This window comes from Trachypithecus francoisi, unplaced genomic scaffold, assembly GCF_009764315.1.
Source record: "Trachypithecus francoisi isolate TF-2019V2 unplaced genomic scaffold, Tfra_2.0 Lachesis_group11, whole genome shotgun sequence".
Lineage (NCBI taxonomy): Eukaryota > Metazoa > Chordata > Mammalia > Primates > Cercopithecidae > Trachypithecus > Trachypithecus francoisi.
In genome coordinates, this window is record NW_022681456.1 from 80357902 (window position 1) to 80377905 (window position 20004).

Below are 20004 nucleotides of genomic sequence, written 5' to 3' on the forward strand. Positions count from 1 at the left end.
GGCAGATCCCAGAGGTCATTTTTCCAGTTGAGGAGGGTGGAGGTGACAACAATTAGAGGCTTTTGGAGCATCAGATTGACCCAGAATTCCCCATCATTGTTTTCTGTGCATCTTTCCCTTCCCTTGCCATTAGAATTTCAATTTAAAAAGTAATGATTAGACCTTAAAATGAGCCCAGAGGAGGCGAAAACGAGCTGTGAGGTCCAGGAAAAAGGTAAGTCCTCCGCAGATATCCCCACACCAATTAATTTTCTTTGGTTCTTTCTCTCTGTTCATCCCCAGCGCTACCCTGGAGGAAAAGGATCAAGAATCTCAGTTCAGGATCCTTCCTCCCTGAGTCTTCGAGCTAAGGCTGCCCACTGCCCACCGCCAAAGGCTGCCGCGGCGGATCCGGGGCTCTTTCGGTATCGCCGGCCGGCTGCGGCGCCGCCTTACGCTCCCGGTCTCCCTGTCTCCCTCCATTCTTGGGTCACCCCTCCCCTAGACCAACAAATATCCAATATATTTGTTTCTCCGCACCCCAGGCCTCCGCGCAGCCCGCTCAGCGCTCGGGGATCGCTGTCCCCGCACCGGGTCCTTACGCGCTTTGCTTCCAGTCCCACCGATTACAGCCTCTTTCTTTGCTAGCTGCCCGGGTAAAACGCTTCTGTCGCATTTTCCTGCTTCTCCCCCTTTCTTTCCGCCTCTGGATCTGAGGAATAAATAAAACAAAGTCTCCTACGGCACCAGCCCTCCCCACCCCTGCTGCCTCACTTCTCCTCCTTACCGAGTGTACCGCCTTGTTTTCTGAAGGAAACCGTAACATTCAGACATTTAAGATGTAAATGAACTTTTCTTTATGACGTTTAATTTTCTCTCCAATTCTTAGGTCCTGCTCCGCTTCGCAGTAGAATGGAACGGATTTAGAAGCCTGCAGTAGGGGAGTGGGGAGTGGAGAGAGGGAGCCCAGAGTTACAGACAGCGGCGAGAGATACAGAAGACCAGGAGATACAGAGAAAAAGAGAGGCGGGGGAGGGGAGGAGGAGGAAGGAGGGAGGGAAGGGTTCCCAGCTGGCGAGGAGCCGAGCCAGAGAGAGAAAAAGAGAGAAAAGTTTCCCAAAGTCTTCATTAGTTGATTTCCCTGTCCGCCGCTTTCCCCGGCCGGCTCATCCCCAGTAAAGGAAGGAGGAGCGTCTTTATTTTTTTTAAGGCCCCAAAGAGTCCGATGTTTACAAGACCAGAAATGCCACGGCCGCGTTCTGGCAGAGAAAAGGCTGAAATGGAGGACCGGCGCCTTCCTTATAAGGTACGATGCTAACTTGACCTTCACTTTGTCATGGCGCCCCCGCCCACCCAGACTGCTGCAGGCGGCCGGGCAAGGGAAAGCAATCGTCGACCCTTGCTTCTGCCTCCCTCCCGCCTCTTTTTATCTTTCAATCTTTTTCTCTTGTCTTTCTTATTTTCATTTCCCTCCTTCCGTCTTTTTCTTCCTCTTTTTTCTGTCTTTTCCTTTTCGTTTCCTTCCTTTCTTCTTTTTCTCCTCCTGTTCTTCCTGCCCCCTTTCTTTCACTCATTTCTTTTACCCTTGCCGGCTGGTTTCATAGCTTCCCTGAGTTCTCTCTTGCCTTGTTCTCAGGCACTTCCTTGATCTCTTTCTCTCTCTCCCAGCCTTTGGGTCCCTTCTGGTCTCAAATCCCGGAAACAACAACAACAAAAATATTTTCAGTCCTTCCTGCATCCCTACTCTGAACTGACCTTCACAGCCCCAGCCTGACTTTTGCCCCACCCAGCTGTTCCTGGGGGTAAGGGGGAAGGCCAATTTAGGATCAAAAGAGGCTTCACTTTGGGACCAGTGCCCACTTGGGCATGATCATGAAATTGGTTTGGATAAGACCCTGTCTTCCTCACATTGGCCCCACCTGCAAAGTCTCTGTGATCCTAGTGGCCTGGGACTGAGAGCAAAGCCTCAGGCTGTGGGGGCATGGGGAAAGCAGATCCCACAGCTCCTGAAACTATGGGGAAGGGAGCAGACTTCAAGTACCCAATTGTGATTCACCCTTCTCTGGCTTTCAGCCCCTAAAATCTTAGAGTTTTCCCTTAAGATATCTGAGGAGATGTAGAGAACTAGGGATTTATAGAGATTAACACATATGTAAAAATAAGATAGAGAAAGACTATAAGGGCCTCTCTATCTTGTCTCTTGCTGCCTCCCAGGCTCCAAAAGAGCCTCTGACATTAACTCTAATCATATCTTGTGTGGCTATAAAATAATATTATTGACTCCCCTGTAATTATCTATTATCCCTTTACTTGTAACGATTACAGTACTACAGAAGGCAGGTCTATGCTGACAAAGTAAAGCCAAACAAATATCCTGGAAAAGGAAACCAGATCAGGGGCATTCAAACTCGATCTCTTGTGCGTTCTTGAGTATGTTCCAAAATCTATAAGCTCCTGCCTAGGGTCTCCTTAATTTAGGAGTAGCCATTTTGTGGGGCTTAGGGTGATATCGGAAGACCTTACCATCTCCTTTTCCTCTACATCCCATACACCCCTGGCCCCTCCTCCTCTGCACAGACATCAGAGAGGGTCAGACAATAAAAGAGAAATGCTTTCTCTCTCCCCCCCTACAATTATCCGAATAATTGCATGAATTCTTCCTGGAATACCACTGTGTAGTCAGGGTCAGAATTTCAGCAGGAAGTGCAGGGGACAGAATTCCAAATGGGGGAAGCTGAGAGAGTCCTGCCTTCTTACATTCCCAGACTTTATAGTTCTGTCTAGTGTTACATTGTTTCTTCAGGCAAAGATCTTTGTTCGCCTTCAGTCATATTTCTCCCTTCCCCCTCCCTTTCTTTCTCTTTCCCTTCCCCCTTTTTTGAGTCCCTTTAAAGGAGACTCAGATCATCTTCTGCTCTTAATGGATGACTATAAAAGTAAAATTAATTCCCCCCTGCCCTTTAATATCAGTATCTCTCCGTTAAGTATGCACATTGGCGAGAATAACAGAATTAAGTACTGCAACCCAAATCAGCAATTACACCTAAGGTTTTTTTTTTTTTTTTTTTTTAATTTTATTTTCATTGGGTCTGGCTTATCTGGGGGTGTTCACTCTGGCCAGAGATAACCAGGGGGTATTTGTACTTTTTTTTTTTTTTTTTTTTACAAGCTCATTGGGGCCTGAGCCAGCACCGACCTGGTAGAAAAAGCAACCACGAAGCTAGAGAGAGAGCCAGAGAAGGGAAGAGAGCACCAGACGAAGGTGAAAGCGAACCACGCAGAGAAATACAGGCAAGGGAGCAAGGCGGCAGTTCCCGGAACAAACGTGGCAGAGGGCAATTCAGGCACTCACAGACAGAGGTTTATGTATTTTTATTCTTTTTAAATCTGATTTGGTGTTCTATGAGGAAAAGGGAAAATCTGGGGAACAGGAGTACAGAGAGAATTATCCGGGTCCTAGCTCGCCACGTGAACGCCCAGAAGGAGAGAACGCTGGAAAAACCTGAGCGGGTGCCCGGGCAGCACCCGGCTCCGGTCAGCTGCTGCCCACACGGTGCCGGGATGGGCCCACCAACTCCCCCCTCGAGGCCACCCGGGCTTCCTTGCTCTTCTTATCATCTCCATCTTTATGACGAGGCTTGTTAACAAGACCAGCGAGCTGGCCACGCACATCTATCTCAACCGCGCCCACTCAGCCGAGCAGCGGCCGGCGGGGGGACTGGGAGGCGCTAATTAATTGATTCCTTTGGACTGTAAAATATGGCGGCGTCCACACGGAATCCATGGACTCATAAACAATATCTCTGTTGGGCGTGAGTGCACTGTCTCTCAAAGAATTTTTCCAAAGGCATGTGTCAGAGGGTTCTGGATATTTAGTTGCTAAGGAAAGACCCAAATGGGACTAATTTTAGGAGGCCCAAACAGAGTTCGTTCAGTGCCAGAAAATGCTTCCTTAAAGGGGTTGGGAGTGTGTTTTGTTGGAAAAAACCTTGGGTTATAGGAAAGCCTTTCCATGCTACTTGTGTAGATCCAGCCCAGTTTAATAATTACAAGGAAGCGAAGGCGTTGTGTAGGCCGGAAGCCTTTCTGTCCCGGCTGGATGCAGGAGACTTGAGCTGCTCCGGGAATTGAGAGGAACATAGAAGCAGAGGTCCAGCCTTTGCTTCACGCTGCTTCCTAAAGATTCAAAAACAAATTTTTAAAAGTGAAACCAGCCCTAGCCTTCGGAAGCTCTTGAAGGCTCAGCACCCACCCAGGAATCCACATGCCTGTTACACGCCTCTCCAAGCCACAGTGGCACCGCTTTTCTAACTGGCAGCACAGTGCAACTCTATAATATGCTTATATTAGGTCTAGAAGAATGCATCTTGAGACACGTGGGTAACCTAATTATATAATGCTTATTCCATACAGGAGTGATTATGCTGTGGGACCCTGCTGCCAACGGGACTTTGCACTCTAAATATAGACCTCAGCTTGGGACAAAAGTTGCAACAGGTGAATAGACATAAGGGAACACTTAAATAAGTAACGCATGTAGACACAGAGAGGGTATTCACAAGACAGAAATCATAGAAGAACAGAAAAAAGACTCAGCAGATGGAGATTACCATTCCCAAAGCCTGAACTTCCTCCTGCTATTAAGATTGCTAGAGAATTATGTCTTATGAACAGTTCATGAACCCAGAAGAATGCAATTTCAATGTATTTAGTCCACACACAGTGTATGTATATAAACACAACTCACAGAATATATTTTCCATACATGGGGTAGGTATGCACTTTGTGTACATATAATAATGTATTTTCCATGCAGTTTTAAAATGTAGATATATTAGTATCTGGATGCATTTCCTATGCACTGGCTTTATATGCCTTATGGAGTATATACTCACATGTAGCTAAATAGACTCAGGACTGCACATTCCTTGTGTAGGATGTGTGTGTGTGGTGGTTATATGTGTAAATAAAGTTTTACATGTGGTGAATATACATGCTGTATGTAATCTTTCCCCCATAGGTTACTTTCACATACAGTAGATAAAAGTGCCTCTGTGTGTATATTTTATTTTTCTATGCCAACAACATACCCATAATAGAGATATCTGCATTTTAGACTGTGTTTCAATTTATTGGCAGCACTATGACCAGGTGTGTGCTTTATGGAACATCTTTTCCATGCTCTGCATGTGGACAATGCACCTTTTGCAGAGAGCTTCCCAAGCAAGGGCTGTTGGTGGGTTCAATCCTCACAGACCTGTCTTTGAAGGAAGTTCTCCACTCTGGGCCAGGTAAACTGACAAAGTGAAGACTTGCCTCCTAAGCGGCTCTGGCTGGAAGAGGAGAAATCACCTGCTGGCAACGGGCTGGTTTAGATTGGCTAAAGGTCCAGCTATGTTTGGTCTTGTCGAGGCCCAGTTTCTTGGCTCCTATGCCAGGCTCCAGAGGGCGGCCCAGGTCTCAGGAGCCTCCAGGGCAGAGCCTCTAGCGATGAGAAGCCGGGCAGGAGGGCGGGCAGCCGCTGTGGGGACACAGAGTCCCGGCAAAAGGAAGGAGCTTAGGATAAAGGTCTAGTTCCCGCAGCCCGGCCAGCGCCTCAGACTCCCGCCGCTCTTGGAGGTCTCTCACACTCACAGGGCGTCCCCCCTGGCCTAGGGTGCTCAGGGACGAGCGACTGGACAGGTCCGGGTCTCGGCTAGGCAGTCTCCACAGCTCTGGCCAGCAGGGGTCATCTCGTCCTTCGCGGGGGCACAGCAGCCCTCCAGAGGAGACCAGAGCTGCCGGCGCTGTCGGGCGCGGGAGCTGCTCGGGTCCGCCGGGGCTGTGGGCGCGCCGGGTTTCCTCTCCCTGGGCCCTGGAGAGGACCGCAGCCGGCATCACGACGGTCGGGGAATTGCACCAAGGTCTCACAGCCTTCTCCACAGGCCCGGGATGCTGAGCACTCCAGGCGCGAGTCAGGGAGTGGCCCAGGCGCCCGCGTCGTCCACCAGTGGCCAGCGCGTCTTTGTTTCGGGGCCTCGGCTAGAGTGGCAACCGCGAGCACCGCGCAGGGCTGCAGCGCCGAGCAGAGGGCGAAGCTGGGGAGTCCAGCAGCAGCTGGCGCGGGCCGCGGCCTCTCCGCGGAAAACCGGCAGCGCCTTCTCGACCGAGGCACACGCAGAAGGGCCGCCATTCCGACCAAAGGCTGGACATAGGGGCCTGCCTTCCACCTCCTGCTGAATTACACCGGAAGCTTCCGCGCCTCCAGGTGCAGTGCAGAGAGGACTGGCGGCTCCAGAGTGCGTTTCTCGCGTGGCCTGGGGCCGAAAAACCGCTCCTGCTTTCCTGGATATAGCAGGCAGGGTGGGCAGGGGCTCTGGTCTGGCCGGAACCAAAAGTCCCCGGAGTTTGCCTTGTTCGCAGACCGGAGCCAGAGGTCCCTGCTCAGCTCTAGGTCTCAGCCATCGATCGCGCTGGATTTCCGGCTACATTAGCAGCCACAGAACCCAGACTGCCAGACCCATCTGCTGCCGGCTCGATAGCGGCTTAGTGGCCTTAAATACTCAGTTTCGTCTGTGCACGTCAGAGTGGAGCGGAATAACTGCGACAATAACCAGGTCCAAATAGAGAACTCACTCGAGCAATATAAGCTTATACACGCGCAACAGCAGAATTATTGTCTACCTAAATTATCTGGATATTTCTTCCCTTTTCTTGCTCCTCAAAACGTGGCGAGAGACACGGAGTGCTTTGTCTTAAAGTTAGTGGAGTAAATTGTAGTTTAGGGGCTTAAACTGGACAAACAGTTGTAACATAGAGGAAATCCTCACCTAGATGGAGAGCTCAGCTGCGCCCTAAGTGTTGGGATCGCGGTTCCAACCATGACCTCCTCTTTGGCCGGGAGACCCAACGATTTGTTTTTCAGACATAAGGAGGAGGCAACATCCTTCTCTGGCAACATCCCCAGTGTTTGCGTTGAGTCTCTGGACCTGCAGAGATACCACCCAACTAGGTGCCTTCTCTCTCAAATTGGGAGTGTCTCTGGGAATAAATTAAAGGCCAGTTATTTGCTGCCTTCCTAAATCCCTCTTTTTCTTTTGCCAGAGATGTCCCTATTGTTGATCCTTCCTGTGTAGAGACATCATAAGAGTCAGATATTCTTTTGCCTGGATTTCCTGGGATTCAGACTCCTCCTACCCTCCTCTATCCAGACCCAGGCTCAATCACCAGGCCCCTCCCCCAGCTCATGACTGCCCAAGCTACCCGTCTTCGGTGGATGCTGCACTCTGTGGGGCATTTTTATGAGCACCCTAAGGCTTTGGGTCTCCTTCCTGTCCATACCCCTCAGCTTCTCAAAACAATTGGGGATTAGGGGTAAAAAAGAGAATGATATTTGATCTACATTCACTAGTTTCTCTAATTATAGGAATAAAGAAAGGGAAAGAAAGAGAGAAAGAGAGATTTCAGGGCAGGAGGTGTGGCTCAGAGGCTGGACTTGGTGGGGGTCCCTAGGATTCCGGTACAGGCTCAGGAGGGTGAATGAGTCATTTGGAGAAGACTCCTTTGATAGGAGCCACACCGTTAGAAAAGGTAACTGGGGCGAGGGGAGGGAAGAGGCAAAAGGGTGAGAAAGAGAGAGGGCATTTCTTACCGAAGGCAGGGGTAGGTGGAAGTGCAGAGGGTTCATGGGCACATCTGGACTCTACTACTGGCCTGGGCCTGGGCTTACCTCTGGCATGGCCTGGAGAGAGTCGCTGGCTTCAAAAGGTGGAGCCTATTTTGCCAGTTCCAAGGGGTCTTTAGCCCCCTCTCAACATCTTGCAATACACAGTGTCATCTCAGAGTGAAGCCACAGGATTAAGATCACAGGGTTGAAGCTCTAGGCCCACCAACCCCACTCCATCTCAGCCCCTGGATTACGGGTTACTCTCACTGCCCCAGTATCCAGCTCAGATCACCAGTGCCCCACCCCAGCTTCTATTTGTCAAGTTCCTGCAGCACAGACCTCCTTTTCTGAAGCTGGTTTCAACTTCCTTTAGGCTGCCCACATTATTTTTATGGCCCCATGACTCCTCAAAGCTCTCTCTCCTCCCCCAAGTCTACTACCGCCCAATTTTCTCTCTGCTATAATTGCTTGGGACTGGAGATGGTAGCTCATCAACAGATCTTGGCTGCTTATATATTTTTTGTTGCCCCTGCAACCACTCTTCCTGTATTATTATTATACATTTATTATTTTTATTATTCACCTGAGCTGGAGAAAACAGAGTGGAGAACAGCTAGGAGGCTGGGACTCCCATTATTTTGGGGTAGAACTTTTGTTTTCAAAAAATCACATAATCATAATTCATGTTTTAATTATTATTATTATCAATATTAATATGATGAAGCAACTCTGTACAAGAACTATATAAAGGGAAAACGTGCTAAAGACAGATGTTTGAATAGGAGAGTACACTACAGAGAGCTGGGGAGGCAGCTAGGGGAAGGGCAACTATCCACGGGGACTACACTAGGTACCAGCGACAGACACAGAGAACAAGACACAGATTGACAGAGAAGCTCACAGAAGTCAAGTTTAAAGCACATGGAAAGAGAATATTGCATATCTTTGTCCCCTTACTCCTTTTGGAGTGTTCTGGTCTCTCGTCTCTATTAGGTTGGGAATCAGGTTAGTTTGGAGTGGTAGAGCTCAAATCCAGCACCCTAGAGCCCAGAGGTCACAGGAAGGGCTGCATAAAGGGGGTACAGTGGGTGACTTCATGCCCAGGGGAAGCCCACAGGAGACTGCAGACAGCTGGAGTGGTGGTAATTTGGGGGAACTTGTACATGGGTGAAACAAGTATGTGTGGCTGGGAAATTGTCAGGTGCCAGATATCCAGCGGGGGATGGAGGCATGTGATTGTATCTCCACTCTGCTGGGCCATGTGGGGACTATGAGGCTGCCTGCTTGCAAGTGCACTAGGGAGAGTGGGGTGGGCCCAGTGCTGTGCTGGGCTCAGCTGTGTGTATATGTTTGCCTTTGCCTCTGCCTGTGCAGAAGCTCTGTGCTGGTAGGAGAGTAAAAAGGTTGGTGGATTGCCTTTGGAGAGTTTGTTAGAGGAGACTCTCCCCATACGGGAAACACTCCAAGTCAGCAGGCCAGTTTCACACTGTCCAGGCTGCAGTTAATTCCCATCAGTGCCCTGCTTCTCACCCCTCTTTCTCCTGGAAAGGGCGGGACAGCAGATGGGAGGCTGGGGGACACTTGGGGAGAAGGATAAAAATGAAGTGCAGAAAGGTTGATGGTTCTCTCACTGCTCCTTTCTCTGAAGCCAGCCCAGCATCTACTGGACTGGGGCTGGGGTCTGAAGGAGTCTGGATGAAAGGCCTTCCCGCTCAGAGAAGCCATTCTCAGACCTCCAATGGGTTCTAGGGCTGTGCCCCTCCCTCTGCTCTGGTCCATGTGCTAGGCTGTGGAGGTTTGCGGGCCAGGAGGCAGAGGCAGCCAGTCTGAAGACAAAGGGCAATGTTGGGTGGGTGGGCGGGGAAAAGAGAGAAGGGAGGTGGGGGGGGCTGCAGCGCCCCCCTCCTTCATTGTCACCAGCCTGGGAAACTGGGGTTGAGTGGAGCCTCAATGGCTGGTAGCCCCTTTAAGGGCGAATTCTCCTCCCGCCTCATAAATTACTCTGGTCCAGTCTCTGGCGGCCATGACCATGAACGCCAGCCGGGAAGGGAGAATCAGAGGCCTCGGCTGTGGCTGCCAGAAACTCGCCCGGCCAATCAGTGTGGTGCTCTGTAGCCCCATCTACAGCCTCTTGGACTTTCTTTCTGGAGAGCCAGGTGGGGACCTCTGGGGTGGCTACTGAACCTGAGGCTGTGTCCTCTGGGGTCTCAGGTCCCTGCTTGCTGCATCAGGCCGGCAGCCACCGCAGGCAACGGAAGAGTGGATGGCAGCACACCTGTGAACAGACGTTCGCCTGGTGCGGGGAAGGGGCTCAGGAGAGGGCTGGGGACCAGGACACTGTTCTGGTCCTAGAGGGAACATGAGGCTGATAGTCCTTGTCCACAGCCCGGCCAGCCAAACGCCCAAGCTTGAGTCCACTGGATGTCCTGGGGAACCCAGACCCAAGCAGACTCTGGGTCTTGATCATTTTCTCACAAACCACATTTCCTCCTTGGTTCCCCACTTCCTCCAGCCCTGCCAGAGCCACCTGACCCCCTCAGCTCTCTCTGCTGACCCTCCACCCTCCTCTCTACTCCCAGCCTCTTCTAGCCCCACCGACTGTGAGGTTGGGGTGCCTTGGTTCCACTGACCCTGCTGTCTGCTGCTCCTGCAGGCAAAGAGAATTAAGACCACGGAAGGGAAGTAGAGGAAGGGGACATTTGGGCCGCGGCTTCTCCAGATCCTCAGCGAAGGTGCAGCGCCCCAGTCCTGCCTCAAATAAACCAGCCGGTAGCACCTCAGCCTTCCTGGCCCTGCCAACCGCGGGCAGCCGCGGGCTTCGGCTCTCCCTGGCTAGGTTTCTTCCCTTCTCTCTGGGACCTGGCAGGGTGTTTTGGGTGTGTATGGGAGGGAACCACGAACAAAACAGACAAGAGGATGTCCAGGGAAGGCCTGCCAGAGATGCCTGGCGTTCTAAGCGGGGACTGTGTTCTAGGCGGCCCCCTCTTTTGCTCTTTGCCAGGGACAGGCTCAGTCTGGGGCTGGCGCCCGAGTCCTGCCCGCTAAAAGAAGGAGAGAGCTTGCTCCCTCAACAGAAGTCTTTTCTTTTTCATTCTCCGGTTCTGAAACCAGATCTTGACCTGCTGGTCACTAAGATTCAAGCGGTCTGAGAGTTCCCTCCGGCGCTGGCGTGTGATGAACTCGTTGACCAGAAACTCGCCCTCCAGCTCTGCCAGTTGCAACTTCGAATAGGGCTTGCGCTTCTTCCGAGAGCGGCTGTGGATCGGGTACCAGGGCGCGCCTGGGTGGAGATGAATGGCAGGGGTTGGCCAGAGGATCAAAGGGTGACCAGTCCAGTGCCCTCAGCCCTTCCCCAGACCCTTTCACCTTGGCCTCACGCCTGGACTCCAGGCCCTTTCTCTGCCTTCTGCTTGCCGCCAGTCATCTGAATCCCCTCTTCTACTCAGAACCCCGTCCCCACCAACTCCTCCACCTTCTTTACTCTTTTTTTTCTTTCATTCCTTGCCCTTACCTCCTCAACCCTACCTCCTGCTGCAGTATTCATGACCCTTCTATGTCCCTGCCCCTCCTTTCTCCCCAAACCTCTCCCCAATTTTCTTCTTCCCTATTTCCTGGTCCATTCCTCTCACATCCTTCAGGACTGGATCCCGGATCAGTTAGAACAGACATGGGCGAGTAGCAGAGTAAATGTGTCCACTGGCATTTCTTTTGAAATGTAAGTAATGGGGGTCTGTGGGAAGGTGGAGGGAGAGGCGCCTGGGAGAACTAGAGCCAGGCTTTCTGTCCCTACCTCCTCACCCCCAGGCCTGGGGAGTCCCCAGCAGGATCCCCCAATTCCGGAATCCCTGCCGCCTCCAGCCGCAGGGGACGAAAAGGAACTCTCTCTAGTTATTTTATGGGGATATTTACATGTTTATAGGCTCCCCCCACCCGCACTTCATTTTAAAAGAAGCTCTTCCTCGCCACACATTCTGTTACCCCAGGCGTCCCTAGCTCAGTCCTGCTCTGCCCGCCCTGATAAGATGTCGGGTTTGAATCCGCCGCGTGAGTGGCCGGGGTCCTTACCGCTGGCCGAGAGCCCGCCGCCGGGGTTCAACGGCGATACCAAGCTGCCGGGGTCGCCTGCGCCGGCGCCCTTGTTGCCCTCGTTGAGCAGGGACGAACTGGAGTCGGATTCCAGCGACTGGCAGGAGGGCGGGTCGTGCGGGGGTCCTGCGCCGCCGTCGCCACCGCCGCCGCCCGCCGCGTAGTCGTACTTGAAGCCGAGCGCAGGCGGCCCCGACGGCTCCAGCGGGAGCAGCGCTGCCCCGGGCCCGGCTCCCGGGTCGCGCCCGCGCTCCTCACGCTTCAGGCTCCCGCCGCCACCCTCGGCGCACGGCTCGCGGTAGTAACCCTTGCTGTCCTCCACGCGCGCCAGCTCGCACGTGCGGCCGAAGGGAGGGTTGAGAGACACTGGGCTGCCGAGGTAGGGCTGCGGGTAGCCATTGCACGGCTCCGCCGACGGCCAGGGCAGGGAGCATACGTTGTCGCGGCGTGGGTAGGACAGCGAAGGAAGCCCGGGAAGCTGAGCCCCGGACGCGCGGAAGTTGGGAAAGTAGAAGGTGTCTCCCGTGTGGATGTTTACCAGAGGCCCCACAAACCCGGGATTCAGGAGATTATGCTCGCCCATTTCCGCGGGGCCCGACCGGCAGCTTCTACTTTATTGCTATCTGACATTAAACATAGTTAAACCTGCACCGGCCACCCATTGGCCGCCCCGCTCACGTGGGCGCAGCCGCCAGGGGGAGGGGTGGGGACAACCGATCCCCCCTACCATCCCGCACCAACTCCAACTTCCCCCTTCCCCAATCCTGGGGGTTAGTGGGGGAACAAAGGGCGGGGGCAAGTTTATTTGCTGAATTCTGATTTTTTTAAAAATATATATATAATCTAACGCAGATAGTAAAGCAATTGCCCAACACGGAGCAAGAGGGAAAAAAAAATACACACACCAAAAAAATGCCCGCATGTATACACCCCTATAACCTGCACCCCCTCCATGTATTATCTTATCGCCAACAGCTGGCCAAGCACAGCCCGTCCCTCTTTAATTAGTTTCTTTATTAACTAAAACCGTTGGAATTTACAATATCTCCCCAATAAATTACTATTAGATATTGTGTCATATAAAGTTTACTGGCTGTTTAAGGAGACGGATGAGCCCTTTGGCTCGGGGTTTATTTACAGTAGAGGCGAAGTGGGGGTAAGGACAGGTTTCCCTGCCGTTATCTCTCCCAGGCCCAGCTGCTGCTGCACGCTTCTTTATCAGCTTTTATCCTCAGGAATTTGGAGAGACATTTGGAGTCTTCTTCCCCAGTACTCAAGGATAACTGATAATGCCAGGTTTTCCGCTGGAACCGGGAGCCACCCAGCCTCACACTTCCACTCGCGGCTAGAGGAAGGATGCGGAAGAGAGGCAGAGAATGCAGCAAAAGGAGGTGCCTAGCTCCGCATGGACCTGCCTGCCTGCTCCTGAAAATCTGGGAGCTAGAACTACTCTTCTACTGTCATTTCCGGGGGACTGAGGAGCTTCTGGGGGTCTCCTGGAGTCTTTGCAGCGGAAATCTTTGGACCCCTTAACAGGGCTTAACTGGTCTGACAGCGGCCTAATTCTCACTGCAGAGGAGACATTCGAACCCCAGACCCAGCCCAGCCTTCTCCTGGGACCATCAGATAGCAGTGCAGAGGCCCGCAGTAGGTTGCCTCCTGAGGGGGCTGGGATTGAGGGAAAAAAACCTTGAAGGATTATCTTATTGGGGGGTGAAATTATATTTATGGTGCAAACTCAGAAGCTCCCTCCAGAGAAGGCCGAGAAGCAATACTGGCTATTGGTGAGATAATCAACATCTGCCAAACCACAATCCGATCTCAACTAGGTCCACAGAACACAGCCAAGCGGATTAAAAGGAAAGACAAAATAAAACTCCCCCAAACCAGATGTATCCTTTTGGGGTCTAATAGAGAAAACACTCGAATTTCCATGTGATTTTTCGAGCTCCTAACCAATGCACGGCTTAAGTAATACAGGGTTGGATAAATAGTTCAGTAAACGTCTAAATACGAAAAAATACCAGAAGATTGAAAGAAAATTGAAGACAGAGAGTCGGAGAGAATGCAAAAGAAACCCATTTAGGTGAAAGTTAAATATCAGAGAAAGCCTGAGAATAAGCCGAAGCTACTAAAGCGGACCCAAGCAGAGAAGATTCTCCCTTTTTTTCCCTCTCCCTCCCCTCTCTTCTCTGCAGGACGCGGCAGAGAGAAACGCAGATTCTTTGAATTCCACCGCTCCCCGGGCGATTTCATATCCCAAACCGTAGCTGCTCACTCCGACAGAAATGTGTCCCCGCGGGCGCCGCCCTGCCCGGAGCAGTTCGAAGCTCTCAGCTCGGTGCCTGCCCCTCACCCTGCAAGGCCGGTTCCCCTTCCCCGCCCCTGCTCGCCTAGCTGCCCGGCCTGGCCTGGCCCCTCCCGCCCCCAGAAGCCGCCCCGCGTTAGGCCCACTTGTCGGAACTTAGGGCAAGCTATGGGCTGCAAACCCGAAGCGGTCACCTTCGGTTAGAGCCGGTGGCGCCAAGGAATGAGCAGGAGACTCAGCCTGGATTGGCCTTTTTGTGCCTAATTGATAAGGGGCTGCGAGGCTGCGGAGAGGAACATCCCTCAGCTGCAAGTTCCAGGTCACAGCATCTGTAACATCTTATTTCCCCTTCTCGAGCCGTATTGATGACCGCCACTGAAATTTCAGTTTTTTAAAAAACATTTTATTTGAGGGTTATTTTGGTCATAAAGATAAACAGGGTGTGACTTTAATATTGCTGCTGATTTCAATCAGAACATCGTGCGGGCAGCTAGGTCTCCGCCCAGGCTCTCCAGGCCTCTGCGCTCAGCCGCTATTGTTGGTGTGAGGGATGCCGAGCTGGACTTTGCCAAATAATCACTAGCCTTTGTGGGGTGGAGTATTCTCCTCATTCTCTTTTCCCTTCCTAGATAATTCCAATCTCCTAGAAAAGGGACCCCGAGAGGAAGGAATCAGCCTCTCCCCATTCCCTCCACCCCAGCAGGCAAATCCCAGGCCAGGAGCTCTGCTCGCTGCCCTCCCGAGCCAGGCCGCTGAGCGCGAGGAGCAGCGGCCACAGGGCGGCGGATGCAACACAGGAGAAATGAAGATTGGGTGAAGACTTCCTTCTTCCAGACATGCATTTCTTCTAGCCTGATTTAGCCCCATCAAAGGGGTCTATTTTCCCCAGGTTTTGGACTCTGCGGGCAAAGAAGCACGCACAAACCCCTCTTCCTTCTCTGTAGCTGACCCTGATTTCTCTCAGGGAGAGCTGCCGACAACCACTAGCAAAATTCGCATCCCTAGTGTCCTGCTCCCTGAGACCCACTGGGAACCTATGGGTTTTCAGGACCCTGGCAAGGACCGAGGTAATCTAAGCATCCAGCCTTCCGGAGCACCACCGAGGCTCTGTTTGCGGTTAAGGAAACCCGCGACACACGCAGCTCAGGCACCCGTTTTTTAATAGGACTCAGACAAAAATGCCGCTCCCAACCTGGGTCCCCGGGGCCGTCGGGAGGCTCGGGTGAGACCCTTCAAATCTAAATCCAGCCTCGGCGAGAGCTGCTCGCGGAAAGCAGGCTGGGGCTGGGTGAGGAGACTGGGAGGGACTCGCAGCCCGAGGCGTTGGGGCAGCCGTGTCCAGCCGGGCTTAACCCGCCGACATTTCGCTGACCACGCGCAAAACTGTAGGTGGTCGGGCCGAGGCACCCGAACCGCGGAGCTATTGGTGCGAACTCTCCCGCACATTTATCAAATCACAAGGCTAGAGCGGTGCCAGGCTCGACTAAGCCTAGCTCATTAACTCGGGGTTAATTAAAGGTGAAGGCACGGATGCGGTCCAAGGTTTTCCTTGAAGACCAAAGCAGCCTGCGTCCCTCAGCTCTTCCTCCAGCTGGATGCAACGCCGCCTCTCTCACACCTTCTCTGTGCCTCCATCCCTCCTGCATCCTAGCAGCCTCCACTGCGGCTGAGACCGGCGAAAGGAGTTAATTATAAAATCTACGCTGATTCTGGTGGCAGAGGCAACGCGGCTGCTGGAGGTTTAGGCCGCGGGGAATCGGCTGTGAGCGACTGCGTTCTGGCTCCCCCGCCGACCCATGGTCGGGAGTGATTCCACGCAGTACTGCCTTACCCATGGTCTGTCCAGAGGCCGCAGGGGCCCAGTTCAAGGTCACTGTCTAGTTTGCAGAAAGCGGTTCTGCCTTGTATGCAAATTAGGCTGGGCCTCAGCCCCAGAAGGGGTGTGAGCAGGGGTTTGGCCCGCGGAGAGAAGGGAAGATGAAAGGGGGGCTGAGTGGGAGGGCCTGCCCACTCAACCCTGCAGCCCTCTCTGTCTTGCCTCTTTGGGGCAACTTGGGTTTGGGACCTGACTTTTGTCTGGTTCAAACAAGGGTAGCGGGTAGAGTAGGGAGCTCAGTCTCCTATTTCGTGGTTTCCAAGCTCCTTCAGGGGTTGGAGCCCACCTGGCTCCCAGCCCTCCCTGCGGGTGCCCGAGAGGTAAGGAGCAGATTGGGAAATCCCTTCCCCAGGTGCTGCTTTCTAGGGATTTGCAGCCAGGAGGACAGAGCCCACTCAGGCTTTTAGGCTCAGGCAAGTAGCCTGGGGCCAACGGAGCCCCTACCTCCTCCAGTTTTCCCGCGGCTTCTCTAGTCCTCTGTCACCAAAAGATCCCAGCCCGATTGTCTCTCAGAAAATGCGGGGGAGGTGAGAGCCCCCAGGCAAGGACATCTGGGAGGCCATCTCTCCACCTCAATATGAGCATCCCTAAATGGACCACCTTCCCCCGTTTTGTCTTTTCCTTCGGTGGCTCGCTAACAATTAAATAGGGCTGCAGCTCTGACATTTTCCCCCTCCACCAGCAGAGGATCTCCTCCACCTAGTGAATTACTGAGTGTCAGGCAAGGTGTGGGAACCAAGTTAAAAAAAAAAAAATCGCATTAAATGCCACACCCACAGCCGCCTGCAATGCAACAGAGACGTCTCCACCGACCTCTAAACTGGGTCAGGGGGTGAGGACTACCCGGTGCGCCCTCGCTCCTCGGCGTCCTTTTCTGGCTTTGACCCTGTCCACTGGCCAGGCCCAGCTCTGGGGAGGAGCTGAGATCTGCTTAGGGTCTGCTCAGCACCGCTATATAACTGCTTTCCAAGCCCGGGGCCCCAGCTCCGGGCAGAGGAGGAGGGCTCGGGCGGATTGGGGTGGGAGCAACGGGCCCTGGAGGCGGTTGGGGTGGGGAATGGACTACCAACTCCGGGGCTCGCTGGGCTGGGAGAGCGCGGGTAGGAACGAGGGTCCACTTACCTTTGGAGACAGAAGAGGTTCATAAGGGTGAGGGATAGGAGTTCTCAACCTCTAGAAGTCTTCTGGATTCCCCCTCTCCAAGGCCGTGCGCCGGCCTCGCCAAGGTATCAGAGGAGGGCGGGGCGGGGGGAGGTGGATAAAGCGGCCAGCGGCAGGCGCGCGGGAGCGGAGTTGCCAGAGCATCTCTGGAGAGGCCGCCTTTTATGGGCGTTATTAGCGCCCTTGTCTAGACTGGAGACGACACCTCCTCTGTGTGTAAACAGAGGCGGCGAGCTCCGGCGGGAAGGGGGATGGCGCATCAAGGGGGCAAGCAGCCCTCCCCTTCGCTGGCACCGGAAGATCAAGGCCTTTTCCACCCTCCCCCCCTTCCGTGTGCTCCCTGTGATGTCAAGGTCAGAAAGACCTAGTCACGGTCAAGGCTAAAAGAGGAAGAGCCTGGTTGGTTGTGAAAAGACTCTGGCCCCCTCCTCCTCCTCCCAGAAGCCCCTGGCTCCCCAGGGCCCCTCAATTCTCCACCAGTGCAGGTCTAGATACACATCTGCTTGAACCACTCTTGGAGTTTTCTTGGGGGTGGGCTCCAGTACCACCCAGGACAGATCCAGGCAGATCCTAGGGTGGGGAGTTCTCTTTTGAACAGATGGAGCCACTGAAGGGGCTGCCTGCCACAAGAACCCCACCTCCAATGGGAGGGTTGTTCAGAGAGATAGCGGCTGCCCCAAGGGCCTGTCCCTGCCTTGCACCCACACTGGCCTGCTGTCCCCACACTGCTGACCCAGCCGCCTGTGGATCAACCCCAGGAGCAGATGGTCTCAGGAGCAGACAGTCATGGAGGGATCTGCCGAAAGAACTGCTGTCCTTGTTCTCTCAGGTGGGTTCGGGCTGTGGGACTGCTAGCTGAAAGGCCCATTCTGCTGGGCCTCTGTCTGGAGACTTAGATGTGGGTGGGGAAGGGTTTTTCCCCCAAGCTCGGCAAAGGATCTCTTGAAGCCCTCTCTGGCAGCCCCGGGGAGTGACCACCAGATGGAGAGTCCTGTGAGGCCCTAGGCTGCCTGAGCCTCCCAGCTCTGGCCTAGGGATATAGGGGGGAGTGGGGAGTGCTATCAGATTACGAGAAAGATAGCAGGAGTCTCAGTCCCTCTGTGTGTCTGTGTTTCCACACAGTGGTTTCACCAGCTCTTCAGATCACCCTGTACCCCCGGTACCCTCATATTTTCCTTCATACCTAATTTTACTTTTAACACAAACACTAGGAGACTGGCCTTGGAGAGAAAGACACTAATAGAGACATGACTAAGAGATGAACTATCTCATTGAGTCCTCAAAGACAATGCCAATTCTTGGGAGAAGGAAAGGTGAGAGATCAACACAATCAGAGTTGTGTTGAAGAAAAAAATCCTTATTCAGGGAAAGAATAGTACATTTCACAACTGTGCCTCCCCAAAACACATGCTCACACACACTCACACAATGTTTGCTTACTCTTATGGGAAAGTCATCTCCAAATAAATCCAGGCATGATACTCCTCCAAAATAAATCTGGGTATATTTAATGCACCGCACGAGGGCTCACAGGCACTCAGGAACTGCAGTCCTTGTTAGACTTACCAGTGTCCCAATGCACCAGTAGTGTGCCTGCACAGGCTTTCCTCTTTTTTTTCCTCCTCCTCCTCCTCCTCTTCCTCCTCCTCCTCCTCCTCTCTTCTTCCTCCTCTTCTTCCTCCTTCTCCTTCTCCTTCTTCTTCTTCCGAGACAGAGTCTCACTCTGTCACCCAGGCTGGCATGCAATGGTGAGATCTCGGCTCACTGCAACCTCCACCCTCCCGCCCCCCACCAGGGTTCAAAAGATCCTCCCACCTCAGACTTCACAGACATGCACTACCATGCCAGGCAAAGTTTTTCTGTTTTTGGTAGAGACAGGGTTCCACCATATTTTCCATGCTGGTCTCAAACTCCTGAGCTCAAGCAATCCGCCTGCCTCAGCCTCCCAAAGTGTTGGGATTACAGGCATGAGCCATTGCGCCTGGTTCCTCTTCTTTTTCTACATTATTCCCTTCTAGAGCCTTAGGATGGTTCCCTCAGTATGGGATGACTACCTCATATGATTATAAATGGGTTTGTGTGCAGAAGCAGAGGGATTCCTCAGAGAACTCTAGACTTCTCTTTAATCAGAATCCCCAATTTCCAGTTTGCCTACAGCTGTGCTTGGGACTACCCAAAGCAGTCAGGAAGGGTGGGGTCATAGTAAGAGAACCCCAGGCCTCTTGTCCACTCAGTTTCTTTTTCTGACCAAACACACACACTCAGTCTCCAACTCCTTTCATCTCAGGGGAAACCCAGGGATTTGGAGAGAGAGGTTGGGATAGTGGGTGGGGAGATAAAGGAGAGATGGAATTAAGAATGAACCTTATTCCTGGAAATTCTCCCTCAAATCTCCACTGCCCAGCGTGTGGCTCTCTAGTAGTTAACCCAGAGTTGAGACCAGAAGCACTGGCAGCCACGTCAGTAGCAGAACCTCCACAGAGGGCAAATTCTTCAGGTTCTTTGTCTCTCAGCCTCCGTGTGTATGTGTGTGTGGGGGTGTGGGTGTGCGCGCGCGCGCAAAATGTGCATGTGTTTAACCCCCAGGAACATTTATTTAAATGAAATTGTTAAAGCTTCAGCCCCATCAGGCAAAGGGAGAACGGAGAACTCTGATTTCCAACCTGACATCTCCAGTGTTTCTGCGTCTCAGGAGAGGAAAAATATTATATATAAATAAAAATTGCTGCAGTAAAGATTTAATCTGAGATAACATTGTTTTTAGGCTATATTGCTTTTAAAAAGTCTCTTAACCTGACAACTTAATGATCTCATTAACTCTGCCAGATAGGGAGATACACTGACGCGACCAGGAAAACAAATTAGTGGCAGCATCTACATAGGCTCCTCATTGCCTCGAAGACTGGGGTTCCCAGGAATGTGGAGAGTAAAAGTGGGATCGGTTTGGCA

General features: G+C 52.7%; 1 protein-coding gene and 2 long non-coding RNA genes across 4 annotated transcripts; 1 reads left to right on the plus strand and 2 right to left on the minus strand.

Annotated features, from left to right (window-relative positions):
- Positions 1–101: 101 nt before the first annotated feature.
- On the minus strand, positions 102–17197 carry LOC117090020. 2 transcript variants are annotated; one of them, XR_004439858.1, is made up of 3 exons: positions 17017–17197; positions 520–910; positions 102–289 (listed from the first exon to the last, which is right to left on the minus strand). It is a non-coding gene; the product is annotated as an uncharacterized LOC117090020 (long non-coding RNA). The 2 variants fall into 2 exon arrangements; XR_004439859.1 differs by lacking the exons at positions 102–289; positions 520–910 and adding an exon at positions 3124–4155.
- On the plus strand, positions 957–4967 carry LOC117090023. The gene is made up of 2 exons (XR_004439860.1): positions 957–1285; positions 3149–4967. It is a non-coding gene; the product is annotated as an uncharacterized LOC117090023 (long non-coding RNA).
- Positions 8305–12314, minus strand: HOXC12 (homeobox C12). The gene is made up of 2 exons (XM_033221842.1): positions 11690–12314; positions 8305–10904 (listed from the first exon to the last, which is right to left on the minus strand). The coding sequence occupies exons 1-2, from the start codon at positions 12291–12293 to the stop codon at positions 10666–10668; spliced, it is 843 nt and encodes a 280-aa protein (XP_033077733.1). The 5' UTR covers positions 12294–12314; the 3' UTR covers positions 8305–10665.
- Positions 17198–20004: the final 2807 nt, after the last annotated feature.